Here is a 24,573-nt window from a genome sequence, read left to right as displayed (position 1 = left end):
ATGGGTTTCTCTTAGATGGAGATTTATTTCTGAACTAGCCAAAGGAATCTCAAGGCCAGCCCGAAGGCTGAAAAACAGCACCCTGAAAAACAGCAGTGAGACTCGGGTGCATGGACAGCTCATGAACATGGACAATATCCCATCAGCTAATGCATGCTTGGAGCGTGGACGCGTGATCAGGAAATAACTGCATATATAAGGAGGCTTGTTTCTGTAATAAATGGCTTCGCTTGAATTCATATTGGATTGTGTGGAGTCCATGAGTTTTCGCCCTCGCATCTCTACAGTCAGCTATTCCACTTTTAAAGCAAAATAGACGGGTTCCACTGACCCTCCATGGAAGAGATTATGTTGTGCCATATTATTTGAGTATTAGCCTCTTAATCTCATTAGAACTCATTTCATTACTTGTAGTTGCATATGGCTGCTGGTATACATTTGGAAAACAGTCAGGGCTGAACAAGCCAGCGTCATTTGAAAATTTTAAAAGAACTAAAAACTTTGATTTTTTCTGTTTAGCAGGAAGTATTCAATCTCTCATTGTACTTTACTGGTCCAACAAATTTAATATCCAGATAATTATGTAAAAACACACACATTTCTACTTAAGTTCTCTACAATGTTGTGCTTTAATAAAATTGTAAATAATATTTTAAATTTAAAATTAATTTTCATTATTTATGGTGATACTTGCTTACCTCATTGTCTGACTCCACAAGCACTTGATCATATTCACTAAGAGCTACTAGGAACATGATAGAGGTGACATTTTCAAAGCAGTGTATCCATTTTCTTCTTTCAGATCGCTGGCCTCCTACATCCACCATTCTGCAAAATTAATAATGATCACATAATTTCCACAAATACCTGATCAGATAAACGTACAATCACATGTGTAACACTGAATCCAAGAATTTACTTGAAAACACAATTTGGTTTGTTTATCTCAAAAATTGAAGCCTAATGGAATGTGTTGTAAGTAAACAGGTTGTTGTATTTGCTTTGTAGTCTGATATGATTTCTGAATTTGAATTATTATGTGTCTCAAACCCCTTAAATTTCTGATACTCAAAACTTTCATGATTCTGAGCCACAATTCTAGAATTTACTATTAAAAATTCCAAACTTGTCAAGGCTGCCTAATTTTAAGAGTATAAATATTATATAATACAATCTGTATTTACTGAAGTTGTTAATAGTCAAAATAAAAACTCAAATTTGCTGACAGAGAATATTCCAAATTCATTATGGGTCTCAATGTAACTAGAGACTTGTGTGTCTAACTTGAAATTGTAATTGCATAGTTATTGTTTAAGTAATTGTATTTGCACTCAGAATAAGCTGTGGGGAAAATTATTTGTAGGAGTGGTATTAAACTTACAGAATGTCATTTGTCTCTAAAAATCAAGTACAGAAGTGGTACCTTTACATTATTATTCATAGTAAAACTGATATATTAATTTTATTTAAAAATTGCTTCCAGTTTTTCTATCAATAATAACTACCTTCAGAAAAAGACAGGTATGTTTGTCTCTCACCCTCTTGACATCTTTACCAACAGCTGCTAATCATACATGGACAAAAACATGAAAAAATGAACAAGCTCAAATTTTAAAAACATTGAATAATTTGTACTTTTAACCAATATTCTGTACATGGTATTACTAACGTAAAAGGAAACGAAATAAACAAAGCAAATTATTGTTAAACTTCTTTTCTACCTGAAAATGACGCTTTGTAAGTCGAATGGATATTCAATGATCCCTGTTGTCGGGACTCGAACTCTAAGCACATCTTGCTGAGTTGGCAAATAGGCTGAATCTGCTATGCGGTCCAAGTCATTAAGGTAACTATAGATGGGGGAAAAACAACAGGAATGCAAGACAATGATACCATAATCTCACTGAGGAAAAGAGAAAGGAAGACTTGTGAAAAGAAATGGGATGTGGGCTAAGAAGTGCAACAGGAAATGGAACTATATTGACATAAAAGAGGGAAGGAAATAAAAAGCTTCAAGTAAATTCTACAAAAGGACAGCATGATTATTATGATTTTCACATAAATTTGCTTGGCTTTCACATGTTGAATTACCAACAACTAAAAATTTTTCAGTTATTCAGTTCTGGTTAATTTAAAGACAAATAATATGATAAAATGTGTAAGAAATATAAGGCTATAATTTTATCTGAAACTATAGCATATGTCTACAAAAAACAGATAAACATGAATCTCCTAAGTGACAATGAACTATTAATTATCAGTTTCAAAATGGTAGGAGGATAAATATCACTCTTTGGAGATAAAAAAAAATCCCACACTGACAAATTAAAAAACTGTCCACCTGAAATTCCTGCATCCAGACTGAAACTTCTGATCAAGTTAATAAGCCTACAGTACATGCAATACATACCAGTCAGTTAGCAAATAATCTGAAACTGCGATAAAATTGCTTGTAAGGGCTTATTAACTACAACACACGACTCTTTTGCTACTTTTTAATGGTGGTTTTGAAGTGTAAAGCAGCAGTGCACTCTAGGTTTTAATAAGTTTCATAGGAGATGCTTCAAAAAAAGAGGGATAATATAATAATGTGTGATAGCCCGTCCAGGAGTTGCACATTCCATTAATTCAGTGCACCAGGCAGCTGGGGCTCTCCTCAGTGTAGATGTCTGGGAAAAAGACTGCGCAAGAAATTAAGTTTTTGTGTATTTGATTACTTCCAAGCATAAGAATGACAAACTGGGTCAGAGTTAGCTATTGATAAGATAAGCTAAGGCTGCCCTGATTCATTCCAGGGAAGGGTACCAATGTACTCCTTGCAATTTATCAAATCATTAAATATCACTAAACTCTGAATGCATTCTTTCTTTCATAGTTATTATTCAAGGTGTTCTTTTTTAAATAAATCCACACAAGGAATAATTAGACTACTTCTAGATACTCTGAATGATTTGTTATGCAATAGTGAAAGTAAATTGTTATGAACAATGACAGAAACAAAGCAATTTGAGTTCTAATTTACAGCAAAAATACAGAAGAATTAATTTGTTAACTCTGGGAGGGAGACAAAAACATTACCAAATTTTTCTCACTCTCATTTTAATAATGAAAGATTAGGCTAATAGTAAATGTCAAATGTGAGAATATTGCACATATTCAGGAAGAAGTATTGAACCATATATGTCAGAAAAATTTTCATATTCAGAAGTTACTACTCTGAAAATATTTTCTCAGAACCCTGACTAGTTTCTGCCAATAGGAAAAAGGGATTGAAAATCTGAGTATTTCATCTGCTCTTAGTTGTTTCATACAAAAAGCAAAATGGATAAGCTGATCATCAATTTGCTGCGGGGAAGGGAAAATCCATAACAAATTCATAACCACCACAATATGAAGTCTAAATAGGAGCTGAAACAATAATTGACCTCTTTTTCCATCTCACCCCACCAAAAACATTGGTTTTGTTTTGTGGCTTTATTCTGGAAAAAAAAGAAGGGTACAAAGAAGCACTGTGGATCATTACATGCTGTAGTTAAGGAATAGACTGCCTTAGCTTATTGAATTAATTCGTATACTGTTTCTTATATAACTTGTTTAGAAACAAGGAACAGAACAGTGTCTAACAGAAGAATGATTTAGCTGTTAACAAGAACATTTTCTCCAGCTGCAGGTGCAAAATAGCAACTGAAGGTCAGAGCTTTAATTGACAGCCTGCCTGACAAAAATAAAGAGATCTAGTGAAGAACAGGGAGACTCCAGACTCTAATTTTGCAACTGGCCCTGAGTAATGCATGAAGGGTGGGAGCTTTGATTGTGGGGATATAATTGTCCATTATAATTTCACTATAATTGTCCAATATAATTTTTCTCTGATGAGGGGCTCTCTTCAGGAGGCACCCAGCTCGAGCTGCTCTACACTGTACCTTGTGAATAAATTATTTTTTTAAGAATTTCTGGAATCCAAGCCTGAGTCTCTACTATGGGAAACCTAGGGAAAAGAAACTTTCTTAACATAGTGATATTCATGAAAGCAGGAGAACTTTAAGAGAATAAATGTGTAGGTGACCCAGTGTCCTGGTTTTGTTAAAAACAAGACCAGTTTCTCTTTTAGTGATTTTTCCTTTCAGCTAAGTTCTTCTAAGTAACTGCACTTTTCTAAAGTTGGATGCATGTTTTTGCAGACAGGAGCTGATAACAGAAGCAATGGAATGCAGAAGAGCCCCAGATTTAGACTAATTGCTAGGACAGTCAAGGTAAAAACGCATGTCCCATAAGTGAGAGGGGCGCATTTGCAAGGAGGGGTGAACAGAACAGGTGACTAAATTTGACCAACTAAGTATTCCATCCCATCCATGTCATATACCCTATAAAAGTGGGAGATCACGAGGGTCTGTCTTTGACTATGGCCGGCATCTGAAGAGGACCCTGCCTGTCATGCCTGCGATCTGAAGCCTGGTTCCAGACCCTGCATCCCTGAATCCAGTTCCGGTTTGCTGTGGAGTCCAGTCCAGGACTTCTGGGTGCCTGCCCTGCAGCTGCCGGAGGAGCCGGCTCTGCTGCCGGAAAATGTTGAGCTGTGCCTGGAAACTCAAGATTGGTTTTGTATATTTTGTATTATTTTCTCTATTTTATTAGTAGCATTAGTAAAGCATTTTTAACTTTTTTTCCAACTTGCAAGTCTCTCTCTTTTCCTCTTATTGCCTTTCCCAGATGTTTAATTTCTTGTTGCATTCCTTTGGAAAGCCTCATCTGTAGTCTCCAATAAGTGAAGCTGGTTATTGTACCTCTGCACCATGAGCATAGTGGACATACTACTAAGATATGCAGTAATAAACATCTGACTGTTTTTTAGAAAGACAATAATTTAAAGGAACATTATTAAATAGTCAAATCTCATTTATGTTACCGGAAACTGTTTAAAGAGCAAAGTGTCTTAGCTGGTGTCCTAGCACAAAACACTCATGTAGCTTTTTTATGCTTTAAAATTGTATCTTTTGCTCATCCAGTTCTTCTCAAGTTCTGCTCTTATACATGTACTAAACAGAAAACTACTTATTTTTTTCACCAGTACTACCTTCTAGAGGCTATACAGAATCCGTACACAACCTCATAGAGTCCTATTTCTTTCCTTAGATATATTAACAGTTTAAAGGATGTATGGGTCTCTACAAAGTCTCTCATATTATGCATTCAAACCCAGAATCATGTAAACAGTGTCAAAACCAGTAAGAGTACCTCACAGAAAAAATAATATAATATGCACAAAATCCTGTAAAAAAAAATAATCTTTGTTACTAACTGTGCTGGGTTAGCTGAAATTGAGGTAATTTTCCATGCAGTTAGAATATTTTCTTCTTAGTAGCTAGCATGGTCTTTTGCTTTGGATTTAGCTTCAGAATAATGAGATAGCACTCTGGGACAGAGTTAAAGTTTTCTTCCAGTAGTTTTCCAGTGTTTGGGATTTGGTACAATATCTTGGCTGTTGCCAAGAAAGACTTTTTCTACTGTCCAGCTGCAGGTGCAAAATAGCAGCTGAGAGGGAACATAACAGCACAGCACCTAGACTGACATCCAGGTTGACAAATGAAGTATTCCATACCATGAACATCATGTTCCATATATAAGTTGGAAGTTGCTGGGGACTGGCTGCTGCCTTTGATGGCTGCTGTCCGTGAAGGGTTCTACTCCTGCTGCCTAGTTCCCATGATTTCCCTATGCCTGCTGTGGTCTCCACATTTTGCTGGACTCGCTGTACTTGCAGTATCCTCCCTCTGGCATTCATTGCTGGGAGCATGTTTTCCAGCGGCTACGTATTGCTCTGTATATTTGTGTAGCTTTGTATATTTTATAATATCTACATTATTACTCTTCTTTTATTATTATTCTATTAAATCTGTTTCCATTCCAACCCACTTGTCTTTCCTCCTTTTCCCTTCCTTCTCCCTGAGGAAAGGCAAGAGAGAGCAGCTGCCTACTGTTTAGCCACTGCCTGGGCTTAAACAGCAATACTAACAAATCACAACCAGAATCTATAGCGCAACAAAAGCAATTTAGAATACACCCTGCAATTTTTGTTTTTGATTAATGATAACACTTAGCCCCTACTAATTTTCCATCTCATTAACTTAAAACTTAATGAATAAATATATCACTGTATTAATGAAAATAGGCTAATAGTTCTTTGTTGCACAACCTTACCTTTCAGTCTTTTATTATTTTTATATACCTGCCATGAGCATGTAGAAAATATTCAATGAATTGTTTTAAAAATAGCTTTCTTCACTGTCTTGGGTCTGTCTGGGATGGAGTTAACTCTCTTCATAGCAGCTGGTATGGAGCTGTGTTTTAGACTGGTGACCAAAACAGTACTGATAACACAATGTTTTAGCTATTGCCGAACAGTGCTTGCACAGCATCAAGGTGTTCTCATAGTTCACATTAGTTCCCATAGTTCACATTAAGAATATGTTAGGGAAGGCAGTCTGGGTTACTCCTGCCTCAGGCAAAGGCAAACCCACCCATCCATGGGACTGATTTTGCTTAAAGACCTGGGTGCACTTGGTGGGTAATGCAGAAGGATGGGGAAGTCCAATGTGCTGCTCAAAAGGATTTGATTCTGGGCGAGAATAGTCAATTATTTGAGTTGTATGATGTTAATTGCTATATAATACTGTATGTCATTACTATTATGGTTGCTATATGCCATGTCAATGATATTACATTAAGAATTATCCAGATTAATAAAGAATGAACTTTGATTGAACCAGTCAAGTGCAGCAGTGATAGAAACAGAACTGGTGCCCAGCAATTTCCTTGACATCAACTGTGGGCTTGGACCATACTAGATACACCAGTTATGACCTCCAGATGGAGCATGCAACACCACACATCCCCTCTCCTGCCCTGAAAGAGTGTTATGACATATGGAGCCAAAGTCATGGACTAAATGAACTCAATGGACATTTTAAAGGGATGGCCAATGGACTAAGAGAATCATATCTGTGTATTATATCAGAAGACAGGAAAAGTGGTGGTGAATAATTTGAATGTATTGGGAAGTGTAGGACCTGGGCATGCCGTAGATTGTATAGAACAAGGGGTGAATATTGTCCTGGTTTTAACTGGGATAGAGTTGATTTTCTTCCTAGTAGGTGGTATAGTGCGATGTTTTGGATTTAGAATGAGAATAACGTTGGTAATACATGGATGTTTTAGTAGGATAAGCAGTCAAGGACTTTTCAGTTTCTCATATTATGCCAGGTGCACAAGAAGCTGGGAGAGAGCACAGACAGGACAGCTGACCCAAACTGACCAAAGGGATATTCAATACCATATGACATCATGCTTAGTTTATATTTTGGGGGAAGCTGTCTGGGGGAACCGCTGCTCAGGGATGGTGTTGTCATCACTGACAAGAATGAATCCTGTCTGCAATTGCTAACTTAAAGATATGTAAATCGTTTCAGTTTTAAGTCAGTCTGCTCATATAACCAAGATAAGAGTGACTTGCAAAACACCTAATCACAAACTACAGACACTGCTGACCTTGCAGCTTTACACATTTTGAAGCCTGCACAATTAATTGTCTTACTTTAACATATATCTTGAGACTGCTGGATAAAGTGTCCTTTAGCTGAACATTGCTCATTATATGCTAAAAGGATTATCTAATGCAATATGCAAACATGTAACCAATTGACTCTTTAGAGCGTGAATGTAGTGATAAGATTTTGTATATAATGCCTTTTACTTTTCTTGCTCGCATGCTGGCTTTATTCCAGCATCCAGACTTGCACAACTCTGTAATAAAAATATATATCTCATCTATATGTGTGAAATTTGGCTCATTTGTATGCACACTGGGTAAAGAACCCTGTTTTGGGACAACAATGGGTCAAGTATCAATCACCTGGTGGTGAGAAATTGCACTGTGCATCACTTGTTTTATATATTCTTTTACTACTGTTATTATTACTATTGTTGTTATTATTGCCCTTTCTGTCCTATTAAGTTGGTGCAAAACTAATTGTGGTTTTGGACTGTGAATTTTAAATCATTGTAACTAGGCTCAAACACATGTTTATTAATCAAACTAGGAACCATTACAATTAACACATTTTTGCCGTCGAGAAATAAGTTTGTTTATTCCTGTAGCATAAAAATCCATTCTTCGGGATTTGATGAACTCTTGGAAAGTGTTTTCTCCATCCTGTTGGTTGTGGAAGCCTTTTCCCTGCAAAAAGTCATGGAGATGCTTGAAGAAGTGTCAGTTGGTTAGCAAGAGGTCAGGTGAATGTGTCAGATGAGGCAAACCTTTGTAGCCCAATGCATTCAACATTGGAAACGTTGGATGTGCGACGTGCGGTCAGGCATTGGTCGTGGAGAAGAATCGGGCCCTTTCTGTTGACCAATGCTGTCTACAGGCGTTACAGTTTTTGGTGCATCTCATCGATTTCCTGAGCATACTTCTGAGATGTAATGGTTTCGCCGGGATTCCGAAAGCTGGCGTCGATCAGACTGGCAGCAGACCACCAAACAGCGACCATGACCTTTTTTGGTGCAAGTTTGGCTTTGGGAAGTGCTTTGGAGGTTCTTCTCGGTCCAACCACTGAGCTGGTCATCACAGGTTGTCGTATAAAATCCACTTTTCGTTGCACGTCACAATCCGATCGAGAAATGGTTCACTGTTGTTGCGCAGAACAAGACAAGACGACACTTCAAACTGACAATTTTCTTGATTTTTGGCCAGCTCATGAGGCACCCACTTATCGAGCTTTTTCTCCTTTCCAAGTTGCATCAAATGCCAAACAACCGTGGAATGGTCAACGTTGAGTTCTTCGGCAACTTCTCGTGTAGTTGTGAGAGGGTCAGCTTCGACGATAGCTCTCAGTTGTTCCTTGTCAACTTCTGATGGCCGGCCACTACGCTCCTCATCTTCAAGGCTCTCGTCTCCTTTGCAAAACTTCTTGAACCGCCACTGCACTGTGCGTTCGTTAGCAGTTCCTGGGCCAAATGTGTTATTGGTGTTGTGAGTTGTCTCTGCTGCAGTACAACCCGTTTTGAACTCAAATAAGAAAATCGCTCCGATTTGGTTTTTATCTAACATCATTTCCATAGTCTAAAATAAATATAAAATAAACAGCAAATAATAATTCAGCAGCAAATAAACATAAAGTGAGAAAAAGCACATTAAAATGATGTATAATTGTGGGAAACTGCAGCAGGTCTGTGGAATCCTTGACAGAAAATATGAGACTAGAGATCAGCCTTGAGATATTAAGATTTACCCTTGAGAAGGATGGGAGTAAAGGAGTATCCGGAGAGAGGAGAGATGTACCCGTGAGAGAGAAGGGGATAGAAGAATAACATGGATGATAGGAAAATTAACCAATGAGATGTTAGTGCTGTAACTTGTAACCAATAGTGAAAAGACACATGAACTGATCAAATTGTATAAAAGTGCACTTGTAGCAATAAATGGCTCTCCACTACTTTCATCTTGAAAGAACTTGGTCCATGTCGTTTGTCCGTCTCAACCGCGACATATAATAAACCCACATTTATTTAAGAATGTATTCCAATATCAAATGGCAAATTTCAACAATGCAAAAACCACAATTACTTTTGCACCAACCTAATATTAGACTATCTTAACCTACGAGGTTTACCTTTTTTTTTTCCAGTTCTCTCCCTCATCCCACAGGGGGAGGATGTGAGTGAATGGCTGTGTGTGGTATTTAGCTGCCTCCTGGGTTAAACCACAACACAGAGACATGAGATGCCCAAAGAATTCCCTATAGGTTTATCAAACAAAAGAATTTATGTTCTAATTGCCAGAGGCAATAGCCACTAACAAAGTGTTGTAGTAATAACTTACATGCATATACTGATCCTTCTCCTTTTGGGTCCTTAATCACATTTTATTTAGCATACAATCAACTTCCCCGAAATGCATCTACTTCTCAAGTGAAACATGGAAGCAAAATGTTACTTATAAAGAACAGGTATGAGGAAATTATTGTTCATTAGAATCTATAGAGAACTTCAAACTCTGGTAGAATACTATCATACAAAAATTACTGACTGACCCAAGCATTACAGTGAATACAATATTTTTTCAATTATTTATCAGGAGTCTTGGCTAACCAGGGAGGTCCCAGTTGACTGGAAGTTGGCAAATGTGACCGCTGCCATCTACAAGAAAGGTCAGAAGGAGGATCTGGAAAATTACAGGACTGTCAGTCTGACCTCGGTGCCAGGGAAGGTCCATGGAACAGACCATGCTGAATGCCATTGTGTGGCACATATAAGGCAAGAAAACTATTAGACCCAGTCAGCATGGGTTTATGAAAGGCAGATACTGCTTGACCAGTCTGATGTCCTTCTATGACAAAGTGACCTGCTTAGTGGATGAGGGAAAGGCTGTGGATGTTGTGTACCTGGACTTCAGTAAAGCCTTTGACACCGTATCCCACAGCATTCTCCTAGAGAACCTGGCAGCTCATGGCTTGGATGGGCATACTCTTTGCTGGGTAAAGAACTGGCTGGATGGTTGAGTCCAAAGAATGTGCTGAATGGAGTTAAATCCAGTTGGTGGCTGGTCACAAGTGGTGTTCCCCAGGGCTCACTATTGGGACCAGTTCTGTTTAATCTCTTTATCAATGATATGGACAAGGGGATTGAGTGCGCCCTCAGTAAGTTTGCAGATGACATCAAGTTGGGTGGGAGTGGGCTGAGGCCAATTGTATGACATTTAACAAGGCCAAGTGCTGGGTCCTGCACTTGGGTCACAACAACCCCAGGCAACACTACAGGCTCAGGGAAGAGTGGCTGGAAAGCTGCGTGGTGGAAAAGGATCTGGGGGTGTTGGTGGACAGCTGGTTGAATATGAGACAGCAGTGTGCCCAGGTAGCCAAAAAGACCAACAGAATCCTGGCATGTATCAAGAATAGTGTGACCAGTAGGACTAGGGAAGCAATCGTTCCACTGTACTCTGTGCTGGTGAGGCTCCACCTCGAATTCTGTGTTCAGTTTTGGGCTCCTCACTACAGGAAAGACATTGAGGTACTGGAGAGAGTTCAGAGGAGGGCAATGAGGATGGTGAGGGGCCTGGAGTACAAGTCTTATGAGGAGTGTCTGAGGGAACTGGGGCTGTTTAGCCTGGAGAAAAGGCGGCTGAGGGAAGACCTTCTTGCTTTCTACAACTACCTTAAAGGAGGTTGTATCATGGAGGGTGTTGGTCTCTTCTCCCAAGTAGCAAGTAATAAGGTGAGAGGAATGGCCTCAAGTTGAGCCAGGGAAAGTTCGGATTGGATATTAGGAAAAATTTCTTCACAGGAAGGGTTGTGAAGTAGTGGAACAGGCTGTGGTGGAATGTGGTGGAGTCACCACAGGGATGTGGTGGAGTCACCATGCCTGGAGGTGTCGAAAAGGTGTAGAGATGAGGCTCTTTGGGATATGGTTTAGTGCTAGATTTAGGTTGTGGTTGGAATCAATGATCTTAAAGTTCTCTTCCAACCAAAATTATTCTATTATTCTTTCTTTTCTTTAGACTTTGAAAAACCTTGATATAAGAAGACTGGTTAAAATCTGTAGAGTATATATATATAAAGTTCTCATCTCACACAGCTATTATTTCAGGCTATACATACCATGGTGTTTGTTACAGCTGGCACACAGTGTAAACAGTATCTTTGAAGCCATAAAGGGAAGTGGTTTAGTGGTAAATGAGTCACCCATTAATGTATATGGGAAGTGAATAATGTCTGTTTATATCATCTTGACTTTATTGCAGGTAAAAGTCTAGAAATTACTTAAACAACAACTTGAACATCTAACCATTGGTGCATCCAATGGTAAGGGGAAAGAATGTAATGTATTTACTGAACTATCAAGAGGTTCAAATCAATTCCCACCTTTCAGGAAACTTACTTTCTTAGACACTGCTCTCACCTCTTCTGGTAAATACACATCTATCTGATGTATTTCTCCAGTGTACTAGCAGTGGATATAAAACTTCAAAAGTGTTGATAAGAATGACAAAGCAGGTCAAAAGATGACAGAAAGTAACAGTATAGAAACTTACAGGATATATTAGAAACTAGCAACAGTATTTAGAAACAACAACACAGACAGAAAAAGAGATTTAGAAAGGCAATGTGTACTAACAGTGAGGGGAAAAAAAGCAACACGAGAAACAGAATAAAAATACTATTTCTGTAAAAATGTTGGGAGAAAAAAATCTGAGAAGACTGAAGGAGACACTCTTGCAAGGGATGAAGGAAGAAGCAGCATGAGATTGACACATATGCTTCAAAACGTATACAAGAGATCTGGTGGACAACAAACTATTGTTTCGATTTAATATATCAGGTACGATGAATTTACTGGTCTCAACAAGTCAGTGAGCACTGGATGGTTACTTCTTTTTAAGTGCTTTGTGAATCCCAGTAGTAAATTTCAAGCATTATGTTTTGCTGCTTTGTTACATAGGGATTTAAAGCTAGCAAATTGTGTTTAGATGTTTTATCCCTAAACATGTGGAGTGTATTTTTGAAACAATGTTTCTTTGGTGTCTGCTTTTCCTGGACTTACATATGTAAAGAAACTCTGCTTGCAAGCATAAATATATGAGACTCTTCTGTGGTGATTCATTATTCTAATGTTTTATTACTTGTTCTAAAACAAAAGGAATTATAATCTCTTATAATTAAAATCTAGAAACCTGAAATAAATCATGTTGTTAAATAGTTACATATGTTGAGTACTAGTACATTTACCTTTTGGAAGAAAATGTATGAAAATTTTGTTTCTACATCTCCTTAATGAGCTATATACTATTTTAATACTACTTAAAAGATCTACTATGGTGATGATTTCATTAGAACTAGGTCAGAACTATCAGATTAAGTACAATTTGATCTGAAGTAGTATCAGATACTTATTTCCTACTTTGGAGACTTACTAATTTTATTGTATCCTTCTAAGGCAACCATTAAAATGTATACATTTATTTCAGTTTTGAAATCAATATTATTGCTATCGTGGAATCAAAGCTAGGACCTACAAATTCAAAGTATAAGAAAAGCTCTGTTTCACCTTCTACTTATGTTTGCTGTTAATTTCAAAATGAAAACAATCAGAAAGTATAAATTTCACCCCAGACTTCTGTTATATGTATGGTTATGTTGTTCCATTGACTTTCATGGAACCTTCATGGTGCCTTTTAGTTTCTTCTGTGCTTTCCTCAATGAGAGGCTTCCTTTCATGCCAACCTGACATGGAGACTAGAACGATATAATCAGATTAATTTTCATAGCTAATCTAAAAGTTCCAGTGGACACTATGGAAGTTTTTGCTACAGCTTTAATAATCAAGTGTTCCAATTCTTTTTCTAGTGGGCAACTCCAAAAAGTCAACCTCTTCTACCATTATCCTTTTTTTTCTTAACAGATGAAAAATTTTACCAGAACTATACAGTATATTACTCAGAGCAAATTAATTTATTGGAGCCAACATTTAGACAGTCCTCAGGGTCCAATGTTAAATTCCACATTGCTATGTTCTCAGAATCCTGCCACAAGACAGTACATGTGTACCATTCAAAACCAAGTTTAGTCACATATACATTTTGATTGTTGTTGATCTATAGCAAATAGGATTTAACTTAAGTTTTTTTTCCACCCTTTACAAATTGAAGTCTGTTTTCAGTTACGTGTTTGACTTCTTGGCAGCCATATTCTTTCAAGATTAGGTCTTTGTGTAAAAGAAAAGCAGTTGAACAAAACACAAGAACACTTGCTTGGTACTATTTACCTCATCACCAGGACCAAAGAAGAGAAAAGGAAAAAAGGAAAAAAAAAAAAAAAAAGGGAAAAAGAGGGAAAGAAAAAGGAAAGGGAAAAAACTAGGAAAACAGATGATCTACAGCATTATAATTTTTATGAATTGCATGGAGGTCTACCCTTGCTTGCACTTCCCTAGTAATAAACTTAACACAAAATTTTGAATTATCATAGGCTTATGTTTTGGGAAACAAACACACAAATACTAAACTAGATACACTACCTTCCTTACAGTAGCCTTTGCATTCAAGTTATTAAGTGTATGTTTGTGCTGAATATGCATGCACACACAGATGCTTGTACATATACGCAAAAAAACCTGTACATGTACGTACACAAAAATATAGTTTAAAAAGATAAAAAATAAGAATTGCTTTGTTAAGAACAGAAAATAAGATACAGTTGTTTGTAATCTCTATGTACTTACTATTTAGTTGAATCTGATAACTGATATTCTCGTCGTCTATCATAACATTCCTGGATTCCAGGGTCATTCCATAAACTTCTTATTGCATCTACATAGGGGTTCTCAAAAGTTGACACCTTCTCTACATCGACTTCTCGAACTAACTGTGCATGAGCCTAATTTGAAACAAAGAAAACAATAAAATTTCACAGAATCACAAAATCAGAATGGTCAGGGTTGGAAGGGACCTCTGGAGATCATCTAGTCCAACCCACCTGCTAAAGCAGGTTCACCTAGAGTAGATTGCACAGAAATGTGTCCGGGTGGGTTTGAATGTCTTCAGAGGAGACTCTACAACCTCTCTGGGCATCCTGTCCCAGCGGTCTGGCACCCTCAAATAAGTTTCTCTTCATATTCAGATGTGGTTCAGTTTTTGCCCACTGCCCCTTATCCTGTCATTGGGCACCACTGAAAAGAGTCTGGCCCCATCCTCTTGACACCTGCCCTCAAGATATTTATAAGCATTGATAAGATCCCCTCTCAATCTTCTCCAGGCTGAACAGACACATCTCTCTCAGTCTTTCTTCATAAGATGCTCCAGTCCCCTAACCATCTTTGTAGCCCTCCGCTGAACTCTTTCCAGTAGTTCCTTGTCTTTTTTGAAGAGGGGAGCCCAGAACTGGATACAGCACACCAGACTGGCCATCTCACCAATGTGAGGTTATGAATTAAAAAAAATAGTAATAGTGATGATATGAGAGAAGGTGAATTAATAAATGTGTATATGGGTCATTATTTCAGAATAAGGTTATCCTAATGCAGTATTATTTAGCTGAAACGGATAAAATGTTCACATTGAAATTTATATTTATTTAAGCTAAATTTTAAGGAAACTTTCATTTTTTAGGTAAAATTTTAGAGCCTATAATATACCTGCATTTAAAATGATAATCAGTAAAGCAACTTGGCAGAGTTTGTCTGACTGATGGGAGCAAACAGAATGGGGAGGAGGGAGGAAATTTGCCTTTTGAAGAGATTAATTTATATGTACATACACTAAGAGAGAAAAATAACAGATGAAAACTTAGTCAAGCAAAAAAACCCAAGGGATTCTACTCTCAAATTAATCTGCATTTCAGACTAGACACATTTCAGCAAGGACACAAACCCCTTTGCATTTTAAATTAGGTAAATGCATACAGGAAGAACTGGTTTTGTTCTTTTTAAAGTAATTTATCTTGTTCACACACATGCCCCATCAACCCCAGTCCAGGAGAATTCTACTACTCACTTGACAAAATGTTAAACCTGAAACTATTGTTTACTCACATGGAAATCAAGAACTCCAAGTTGAATGCAAAAAATGTTTGTCTTCAAGATATGGAGAACATATGCTCTCTGTTATAAGAACCCAAGTCTCCAAGTTCTAGCAAAGTATATTTTCTTCTGGAACATCATGTCCACCCATCCCAAAACTGGACAAATCATGAAGGGTCTCTACTGTCTCATAACAAAATAACAAAATCATGGTATTCTACTAAGCACAAGCCAATACTCTTGTGAAACAGGAAGACATATATTTTTTCCCAAAAGATTTTGTATTTTTTTCTCAAACTCAGTTATGTGTTCAACTGGCTTTGTATTCTTTCAAAAGAATGATGCCCCAAGTATTTGATCACTACTTACGACAAATATATTCCGATATTATTTTTTATTTTTATTGAACTCTGAAATTATGACCAGATGATATCAAAATGTTAACGGAGGTAAAAGACTGACTCAGTATTCAAAAGTTACTCTTAAGCTTTCATCAGAAATTCATCAAAACTGAAATATTTCTGTAAAAATTCTCGAAACATTCTCTAACAGGTACTCAAGTATTCTACATTAGCAGTACAGATAATCATAAAAGGTAATTACTTTATTCAGTTATACATTTAGATGTATAATTACTACAAAATATTCCAAGATTTTAAATTGTTTTATTTACCAGTTCTGTGTCTCCTGCCCTACAACTAATATGACTGCACTATGTGGCAAAACTTCTGAAATAAACTCTGACATTTACCAATGAGTTGTATCCATCGGAAATCTAATACAGCCTTTTTAAAATAAGCATTATTTCCCCAGTGAACACTGTTTGTGTCGTGTTTCCCTGGGATATGCTTGGGTAGACTCATGACTACTTGTACCCTACTGACATACAGCTCTTCATAACAATGCTTCTTTTCTTAATGTAGTAACCCTTTACACAGATTTCAAGCCTAAGGTATGTCTTCTTGTTCCCCAGAGGTACTATACTTTCCTGTAGATTACAATTTTTCATTCTTTCTTTCTCTGACTCTTTTTCAGTCAGTATCTTTTACTGCTTTCTAATTTCTGGTCAAAGAGACAGAGATCTAAATACAGGATCTCATCTATTGGCTTAATTATTTTCTCCTTTGCTCTGGTAAAAGCCAAAAGTAATTCTACTAAACATATTGAGATGCAGAAGCATAAATTTAATGCAGAAAAAGACTTAAATCATGCATGATGTGGGGTGTTACTACTCATAATTACTGGTTTTAGTTTCCTTCCACTAATATAATATCAGTTCTGAAACATTACTTTTGATGTTAGCACTCAAATTGCTTGCATGAAAAATCTTAGGACTCATCATTTCATCATTTCTTCACTGATACTTTTTGCAGTACCCAAAAATAGACATTACTTTAAACAAAATAGTAAAGCTGTTGCCTCTTAGAAAATTGAGAGTTCTTTTTTTTTTGGAACACCAATAATTGCTATCAAAGCAGTGAAACAAACAAACAAACAAAAAACCCAACCCAACCCAAGCAACAACAAAACCCAAACAAAAACAAATTAACAAAACAAAAAAAAACAAAACCCAAAACAATAAACAACAAACAAACAAAAAGCCCCAAACAAACAAACACAATACCCCTGAATGATTCTGCAAGTACCATCAAATTAAATCTAGTAATTAAGTGTAATTACTAGTTAAGCTGTAATGTTCTACAAACAGAATCTAGGTGGTCTAACTGACTTTTCAGTCTGATACACTTTTGACATCAGCAGTCAAAGAACATGTCCTTCTGAGGATACAAGAATACCTGTAACAATTTGCACATTTTTTGCCACAGATCTTATAAAAACATTCAATTATCTTTAGCAAATCACATCAATCTTCAATTTTTAAGAGCTTCTTCCCTGATTTCTACAAGTATTAAAAAAAAAATTATCCCAGACAAAGAAAACTGGAATTTCTTGGAATACCATTAGATTCTGAAACCAGGAAATCTGAGAGTTAGAGGATACCAAAATAGCTATCTTCTTTTCTTCTTCTTCATTATTCCTTTCAGAAAATTATTGAACAGTGTTAAAAACGAATTCTGAGCTTGAAGAACAATATAGTTTTATACCGGTCTTTCTGGCAATACTCTTTTCCACATAATTGCTATTGAAAATAAGTTGGTTTTTTTTTTTTTTATCTCTAGGATCCGTAGTGTCAGCTTTCTACCTATTATCTTCTAATATTTTGAAAAGACTGATATACCTCAGTGACTAAGTGGGCCGGAAAATGGATGTTTCCACATTCTCTCCATACGTGCACCAACCTGTCCTGGTTTTGTTTAAAACAAGACCAGTTCTCTTTCAGTGAATTTTCCTTTCAGCTAAGTTCTTCTAAGTAACTGTACTTTTCTGAATTTAGCTGCATGTTTTTCAGACACTGTTGCTCCAGAGCTGATAATGGTAGCAATGGTATGCAGAAGAGACCCAGGTTTAGACTTATTGCTATGGTAGCCAAGTTTACTGATAAATTTTGCATGTCCTGTAAGTGAGAGGGGCGTATTTGCAAGACCGGACAGAACAGGTGACTAAAATTGACCAACTAAGTATTCCATCCCATACACCCTATGAAAGTGGGAGATCACGAGGGTCTCGCTCTCTTCAACCATGGCTGGCATCTGAAGAGGATCCTGCCTGTTGTGCCTGCGATCCGAGGCCTGGTTCCAGACCCTGCATTCCTGAATCCTGTTCTGGTTTACTGTGGAGTCCAGCCCAGGACTTCCAGGTACCTGCCCTGCAGCTGCTGGAGCCAACTCTGCCGCAGGCCACAGCTGCACTACACCAAGATTATTTTCTCTATTTATTAGTTGCATTAGTAAAGCATTTTTAACTTTTCCAACTTGTAAGTCTGTCTCCCTTTTCCTCCTATTACCTTTCCTAGTGGGGAGGGTGGGGGGTTAACAGAGAGCATCTGCCATGATTTATTGTCGCCCCGAATCCTACAACAGTAGTTACAATCAATGTCGGAGCAAGCTTGGAAAAAAGTTCAACTTTTTATATTACTTTTGATATTGTCTCTGTCATTTTTTCAAACTAGCTTTCTAAACTACCAGAAAGATGTCTGAGGGAGACATACACAAGTGGAGTCTATTTAGAAAAAAAATCCTCTTTTGATCTACAGAAGAAAGCAATATGCTTGAGATGCAGTAGGCAAGGTTATTTTGTATCAATGGTCTGTGTACACTAGCTGATTTTAAGATGCCCATTTAAAGAATCCTTCTCACATGAGAAAATATATCTTAGCAAATATTTTCCATTTTGTAACAGGATTTCCCAAACCTATAAGAAAGGTTGTAGTGCTCAGCCTGTCAGTAAATCATCAAGCACAGTGATATTAGGTAGGTCTGGATGGTATAATTCACATAGACTGCATAATTGACAGCAATGGAATGAGATCAGAACCTAGCAGTCTGGGAGCTGAATGGAAGTCAGTACAAAAAGTCATCATCATGGCCATGAAATTTTCTCTTTTGTCTCGAGAGGACTAAAACCCCAAAGTGATCCATTTATTGAGAATATAACTCTTGCTTATAGAAAAAATAATTATTTATGCCATTCAACAGTCAGACTGATGACTTGTAATCTACAACTGTGATGCATATATGATAAATACCTTGCCTTACTGGGCTGTATTGCAAGATATGCAGCTTTGGAGGAAATCTTCAGCTATCCTTTGCCCTTCTTTTATTTTTCTTTGGACCTGCTAAATCAAGAGCAATGAAAAAATAAAGATTTTCCTGCAAACCTGCACATAATTGAAACAGGTGTAACATTCGAGGAGAGTAATAGTAGGCTGTATTTCAGTGTCATGAACAAGTAAGAGATGGGGGATGTGTTCCATAATGTATCAGAAATCATAAATCTCTGAAGATCAGGCAGGAAAGCGCTTTTACATAGCAGCCCGAGAGAACTAATTTGGAAGAGGACTGTAGAGAGATAGTTGCTTCCTTTGAGCAACCCTGAAGCACAGAATGGATTAGGCTAAACAGAAAGAGGTTTCATGGTGCGCTACACTGAAGAACTGTATATAAATTAATAAAAAGTTTTGTGAATTACTGAAAGGAGGCTTGGTACAATGCTAATCAACCTAAAGTTATTGAAAAAGGTCAATAGGGTATCAAAACTGACTAAATATGAATTTGTCATCCTTTCCTATTTTATATTCTAGCTTTTGAGTAGGAAAAATAGCATCCTCTTTGAAAAAGAATTCCACAGACACATAACAGAATCTAAAAATTTGAGTTTGCAATAAAGAATATTTTTGTTACTGTTCATTGTCTTTAAAATGTTTAGAATAATGAGTCCTAACCCATGACTCACAAGGTACTACAGTAAAACAATAAATAAGGATTTAAACAAAATATCTTGTAACTTAAGTTTGAAAATTACTCAGCTCAAAATGTATCATTAAATTCTACCTGTAATATTTTATATAAGAAAACACTGGAATAACAGAAGAAAAAATATCATGTCTACACTTATGATTTTTTTTTAAATTTTTAATAGGGCTCAGACAAACCTTATGGAGTAGATGAATAAAACAAATTTATTTCTACACTGAAATCAGTGCTCTGTATTTTCTTATTTACTTATTTCTTATTTACTTTTAAGTTGCATCAGACACAAAGACAATAAATACTATGCCACACTGCAGGGAAAAAAAAAGGTGTGACTGTTTTGTCACTGTCCAGGTTTCATATTTCGTATATATAAACTTCAGGTTGCCTGACTATCACTGAAGATGTTGCCTAACAAATAAAAGAAACATGAATGTATCAAAATGCTCATTACTGTTATTTTGATAGAATATCTAATTGTAAAGGTCTGAATTATCACTTTTGTATCTATTCACCCCTTCCCTCCCAAAACCCCATATCAATAAGAATATTTCCATTAACTGAAACAACTTCTTCAACAAACTCTATAGAAAAAAAAAAAAAAACACATTTGCAAAACAAAAGAGAGAAAAAGAGAACTGAAGCATCAATAAGCAATATATTCTCTACTAAGAGGACAAACAGGCAGATGAAGTTAAATGAATCAGTCTTTCTGTGATCTTAGATAACTTCAGCTGTTAAAGTCTCTTGTATCTCTTTCTCTCAAAAAAAGGCTAGATTTTGGATTGCATCCTAATTCTGTTGTTCGTGATAAGTCTAAGTAGACCAATTTACAAAAACACTCTGAAAAGAGAATCGATAACTCCACATGCAATATGATAAAAATCTTCCTGAATTGACAACTCTACAGAGCAAATATTGACATTTAGAATTTTGACTATATAATATGGTATTTTTTACCAAAATATCTCAGAAGACTTTACAAAGGTCAAAAATACCACTAGAAAGTGCCATTATATAAAATTATCACAACACACAGCTCAATCATTTACATTGATGAAAGCATAAACCTAATAGTGTCCAAATAATAGTAAATATTACTATATTATTATTACAACTCAGATGTTTAATTACAAGAATAAAAGAAATGTCATTTAGCATTATAAAAAAACCTTTGGTAAATACAAACTGATGAAAAGGCACAAAAAGGTATTTCTCAAACATAAGACAAAACTATTTTCTAGTGACTACTAGATCCATTATCATAAAATGTCAACAGCGCAGGTTTATACATAACTCATAATGAACTTTGTTTCAGTCCTGTAGAATAGAATTGCTGCCAACTCAAAATGGTAAAAACTGTTTTATAAAAATTTCTGTTACTGACACAGTACAAAACCTGATCTACCTACATTACTAGTCATAGAAACACTCAATGGCATATTATACCATGCTACTCAAATACCCACACGTAAACATGCACACATATGTTGCTATACATCCCTGAATAAAAAAATATACTTTGTCTAAACAGCCACTTAAGTTTAAAGAAATTTATCTGTGCATATATGAAGAAAGTTTTCCTTTGAGTAACGTTTCACAGATAGAATGTGTGCTATAGCTTACTTGCTGCTTGTGGAAACAACTAAGTTTGTCTCAGAGAATACTGTTTTTGAAGCTGAAACATAACTTTCTATAGCTAACATAATTCAGTCCCAGTTCCCTAATGTATAAGTTGTCTTTAAAAGGGTTTGAAGGAAAAATAAAATTTTATTTTGTTGCAAGGCCTAGGAAGCTCCCAAATCAAAACCATGACAATTCTTTTCATCTTTCTGTCAGTATTTGTTTATATTTTCTTTTTTTTTTTTTTTTTTTTTTTTCAGGGTGGTTTTCTGTTCTTCACTGTCCAAAGAAATTTTTCCATTTTGCTATAGTGTACTATTTAAAGAGAAGTGTTTTAGAACACTATGGCTCCAGGATGGGAAAGAGGGTAATTATGAGATAGAATTATACATTCTCATCATTCCTGCTAACAAAAACACCACAGAATTCTACATATTCCAACACATACACCAGAGAGCTCTGCTGCCATCCAGAGGGACCTTGGCAGGCTGGAGAAATGGGCAGGCACGAACCTCATGAAGTTCAACAAGGGGAAATGTTATGTCCTCCATCTGGGGAGAAATAACCCCATGCATCAATATATGCTACAGACCAACTGGCTGGAAAGCAGCTCTGCAGAGAAGACCCTGAGGGTCCTGGTGGACACCAAGCTGACCGCGAGGCAGCAATGCACCCTTGTGACAAAGAAGGTCAACAGCATCTTGGGTGTTGCCAGCAGGTGGAGGAGGGGGGTGATCCTTCCTGTCAGCATTGGTAAGGCTGCATTGAAGAATACTGTGCTCATTTCTGGGCTCCCCAGAAGAAGAAAGATATGGACTTACTGGAGTGAGTCAAGCAAAGGGCCACAAAGATGATTAAAGGACTGCAGCATCTTGTATATGGGAAGAGGCTGAGAGAACTGTGATTGTTCAGCCTGGAGAAAGGAAGGCTCAGAGGGAATCTTACCATTGTGTATAAACACTTGATGGGAGGGAATGAACAAAAGGGAGCCAGAATCTTCTCAGCAGTTCTCACTGACAGGCCAAGAAGACGCATGGACATATGAGAAGGACACACAAAGTTCCATCCAAACACAATAAAACACTTTATTCATTACTGTTGTCATGTTAGGAGGCTAGATATTCTGCCCTGCAATTGCTCAAGACAATCTGCATATTTAAACATGTTGTTTTATTACTGTCACTTCAAAAAAACCCATACATGCAATGGTGTTCTAATTATGAACAAAGGAACAACTTCCACTTCTTTGATTATGGAATTCAGTACAGTCTATTTATATACATTAAGTGCTTGATTAGGACCTTATTCCTTTAATTCAACAAGTTTAGTTTGTTTTCCATGGTTTGCTTAGTTTCACTTTGAAGAAAAAGAGCAACAAGTAAATGTCAGACCCTGTAAGTAAAGGGCAATCCAGATTGCTGAGTTCCAAGGCTCTTTTACTATGTATTTGAAAACATGAGTCTTGTTTTGAATTGTTTTCAAAACGTTACTTTTACCACCAAATTTTCATAGGTTTTTAAGAGAACCTTTTACCAGACAAAGGGGTGTCAAAATTATGGGATTCATGTTCTGGTTCAGATAAATCCTAAGATTTCCAAGGAAGTAGTGGAAGATCTTGGTGAAGAAGCCTTTACTGAATTTCTGAAGGAGTTTGAAATTAATTGCAGCATTTGGCTTCTAATATTGCTAATTTAAACAATCTGAACATAAAACTGAATCCAATTCTTCTCTTGGACAGAGTCACTAGCAACAGTCTTACAAGCCTCATGAAGTCCTCACAATTAGTAGCTGACAAGCCCAAGTGGTAAAATCTTTTTCAAGTAGTAAAACCTATTTAAAATTTAACACAAATTTGCAATGACAGAAACAGACTTAAAAACATTTCAGGTTTGAATCAATATAAGAAGGTACTGACAACAAAATCTTCCCCCACAACAGTTATTGTAGGTAACATAAATAATCCAGACTACTGCTCTGTCAAATAATACATCAATAAAAGTTTTCATAAACATATCCAAGCATGCATATACAATCAGGTTTTCAGTAAAAATATCAGTATCCTGGATTTTTTTTTTAATCTGCTCTTAATCTAACATCTTCAAACAAATTTTGTTCAGTAATTAAACAAATAATTATGATACAGACACATGAGCAATCATACCATTGTTTCTCAAGCTAGCTAAACCAGTTAGTATATGCATGACAAAAATGAGCATTGCTGGAGTGCTTCATAGTGTTACTCCAGTTGAAACCCCAGATAAATGTCACTAAAGCTACCGTATCAAGCTTATATGGAGAAGAAAAGAGTATACAAAGGCAGAATTAGAGCTAGAAAAATCAGAGCTCTCTCTATATTCAGCCGGTATAACCTGGGGTAGACTTGGAACTGCTTTAAACAACAGTGAGCAGAGAATGATGACAGCCCCAGAGTCAGAGATGCCTTTTTCATTCCAACATGCTTCCTCATCATGTATATTGTTCAATTTAATGTACCTGACAAGCTGGTCTCCAAGAAACAGGTATCAAAAGGCATATTGGACCACAGTATATAACATGGAAACAAAGAAAACAAAACCTCCCCCTCCCAATCCTTACCAAAGAGCATCTTTCATCTGCTTTGCTCACAGAAAAAAAAAATCTGCAAACCAATAGGGGTTAATAATAAACTGATTTGCCAATCTCTCTACATCTTTACAGTGACTTCACAAGAAGGTAGGATAAATCACTGTAATTTTTTTTTTAAGTAAAACTAAACCTTCTTCTATTTTACATGCATCAAGTGTTTTAAGAGCTTTATAGCAAGTTTCATGTCCTAGCACCTGGTTCTAAAGAATGGTGTTTGATATTAGTGTTGTAAATAATGTCAATTTCTGCAATATTATTTTTATATAGTGATATAGTTGGCTTTATTAAAGATAATGTTATTCAAACATGGGCATACTCAAATTTTCATTCCATTTTCAAGTGAAATAAGTGGCTATACTTGACAAACCTTGAAGAATCAATCCACTTG

The 24,573-nt window shown here is 36.5% G+C and overlaps 1 protein-coding gene across 12 annotated transcripts in view; it reads right to left on the bottom strand.

Moving 5' to 3' along the window:
* LOC135577129 (guanine nucleotide-binding protein G(q) subunit alpha-like) overlaps positions 1-24,573 on the bottom strand; it is a 149,921-nt gene that overhangs the window by 43,669 nt on the left and 81,679 nt on the right. For all 12 annotated transcript variants that reach the window (XM_065044872.1, XM_065044881.1, XM_065044878.1 and 9 more), the window contains 3 exons: positions 14,272-14,426; positions 1,722-1,850; positions 699-828 (listed from right to left, as the gene is read on the bottom strand). In XM_065044872.1, coding sequence (XP_064900944.1) covers positions 699-828; positions 1,722-1,850; positions 14,272-14,426 — 414 coding nt within the window. The remainder of the gene's footprint in view (positions 1-698; positions 829-1,721; positions 1,851-14,271; positions 14,427-24,573) is intronic.

This window comes from Columba livia, chromosome W, assembly GCF_036013475.1.
Source record: "Columba livia isolate bColLiv1 breed racing homer chromosome W, bColLiv1.pat.W.v2, whole genome shotgun sequence".
Classification (NCBI taxonomy): Eukaryota; Metazoa; Chordata; class Aves; order Columbiformes; family Columbidae; genus Columba; species Columba livia.
This window is presented reverse-complemented; position numbering and strand designations above follow the sequence as displayed.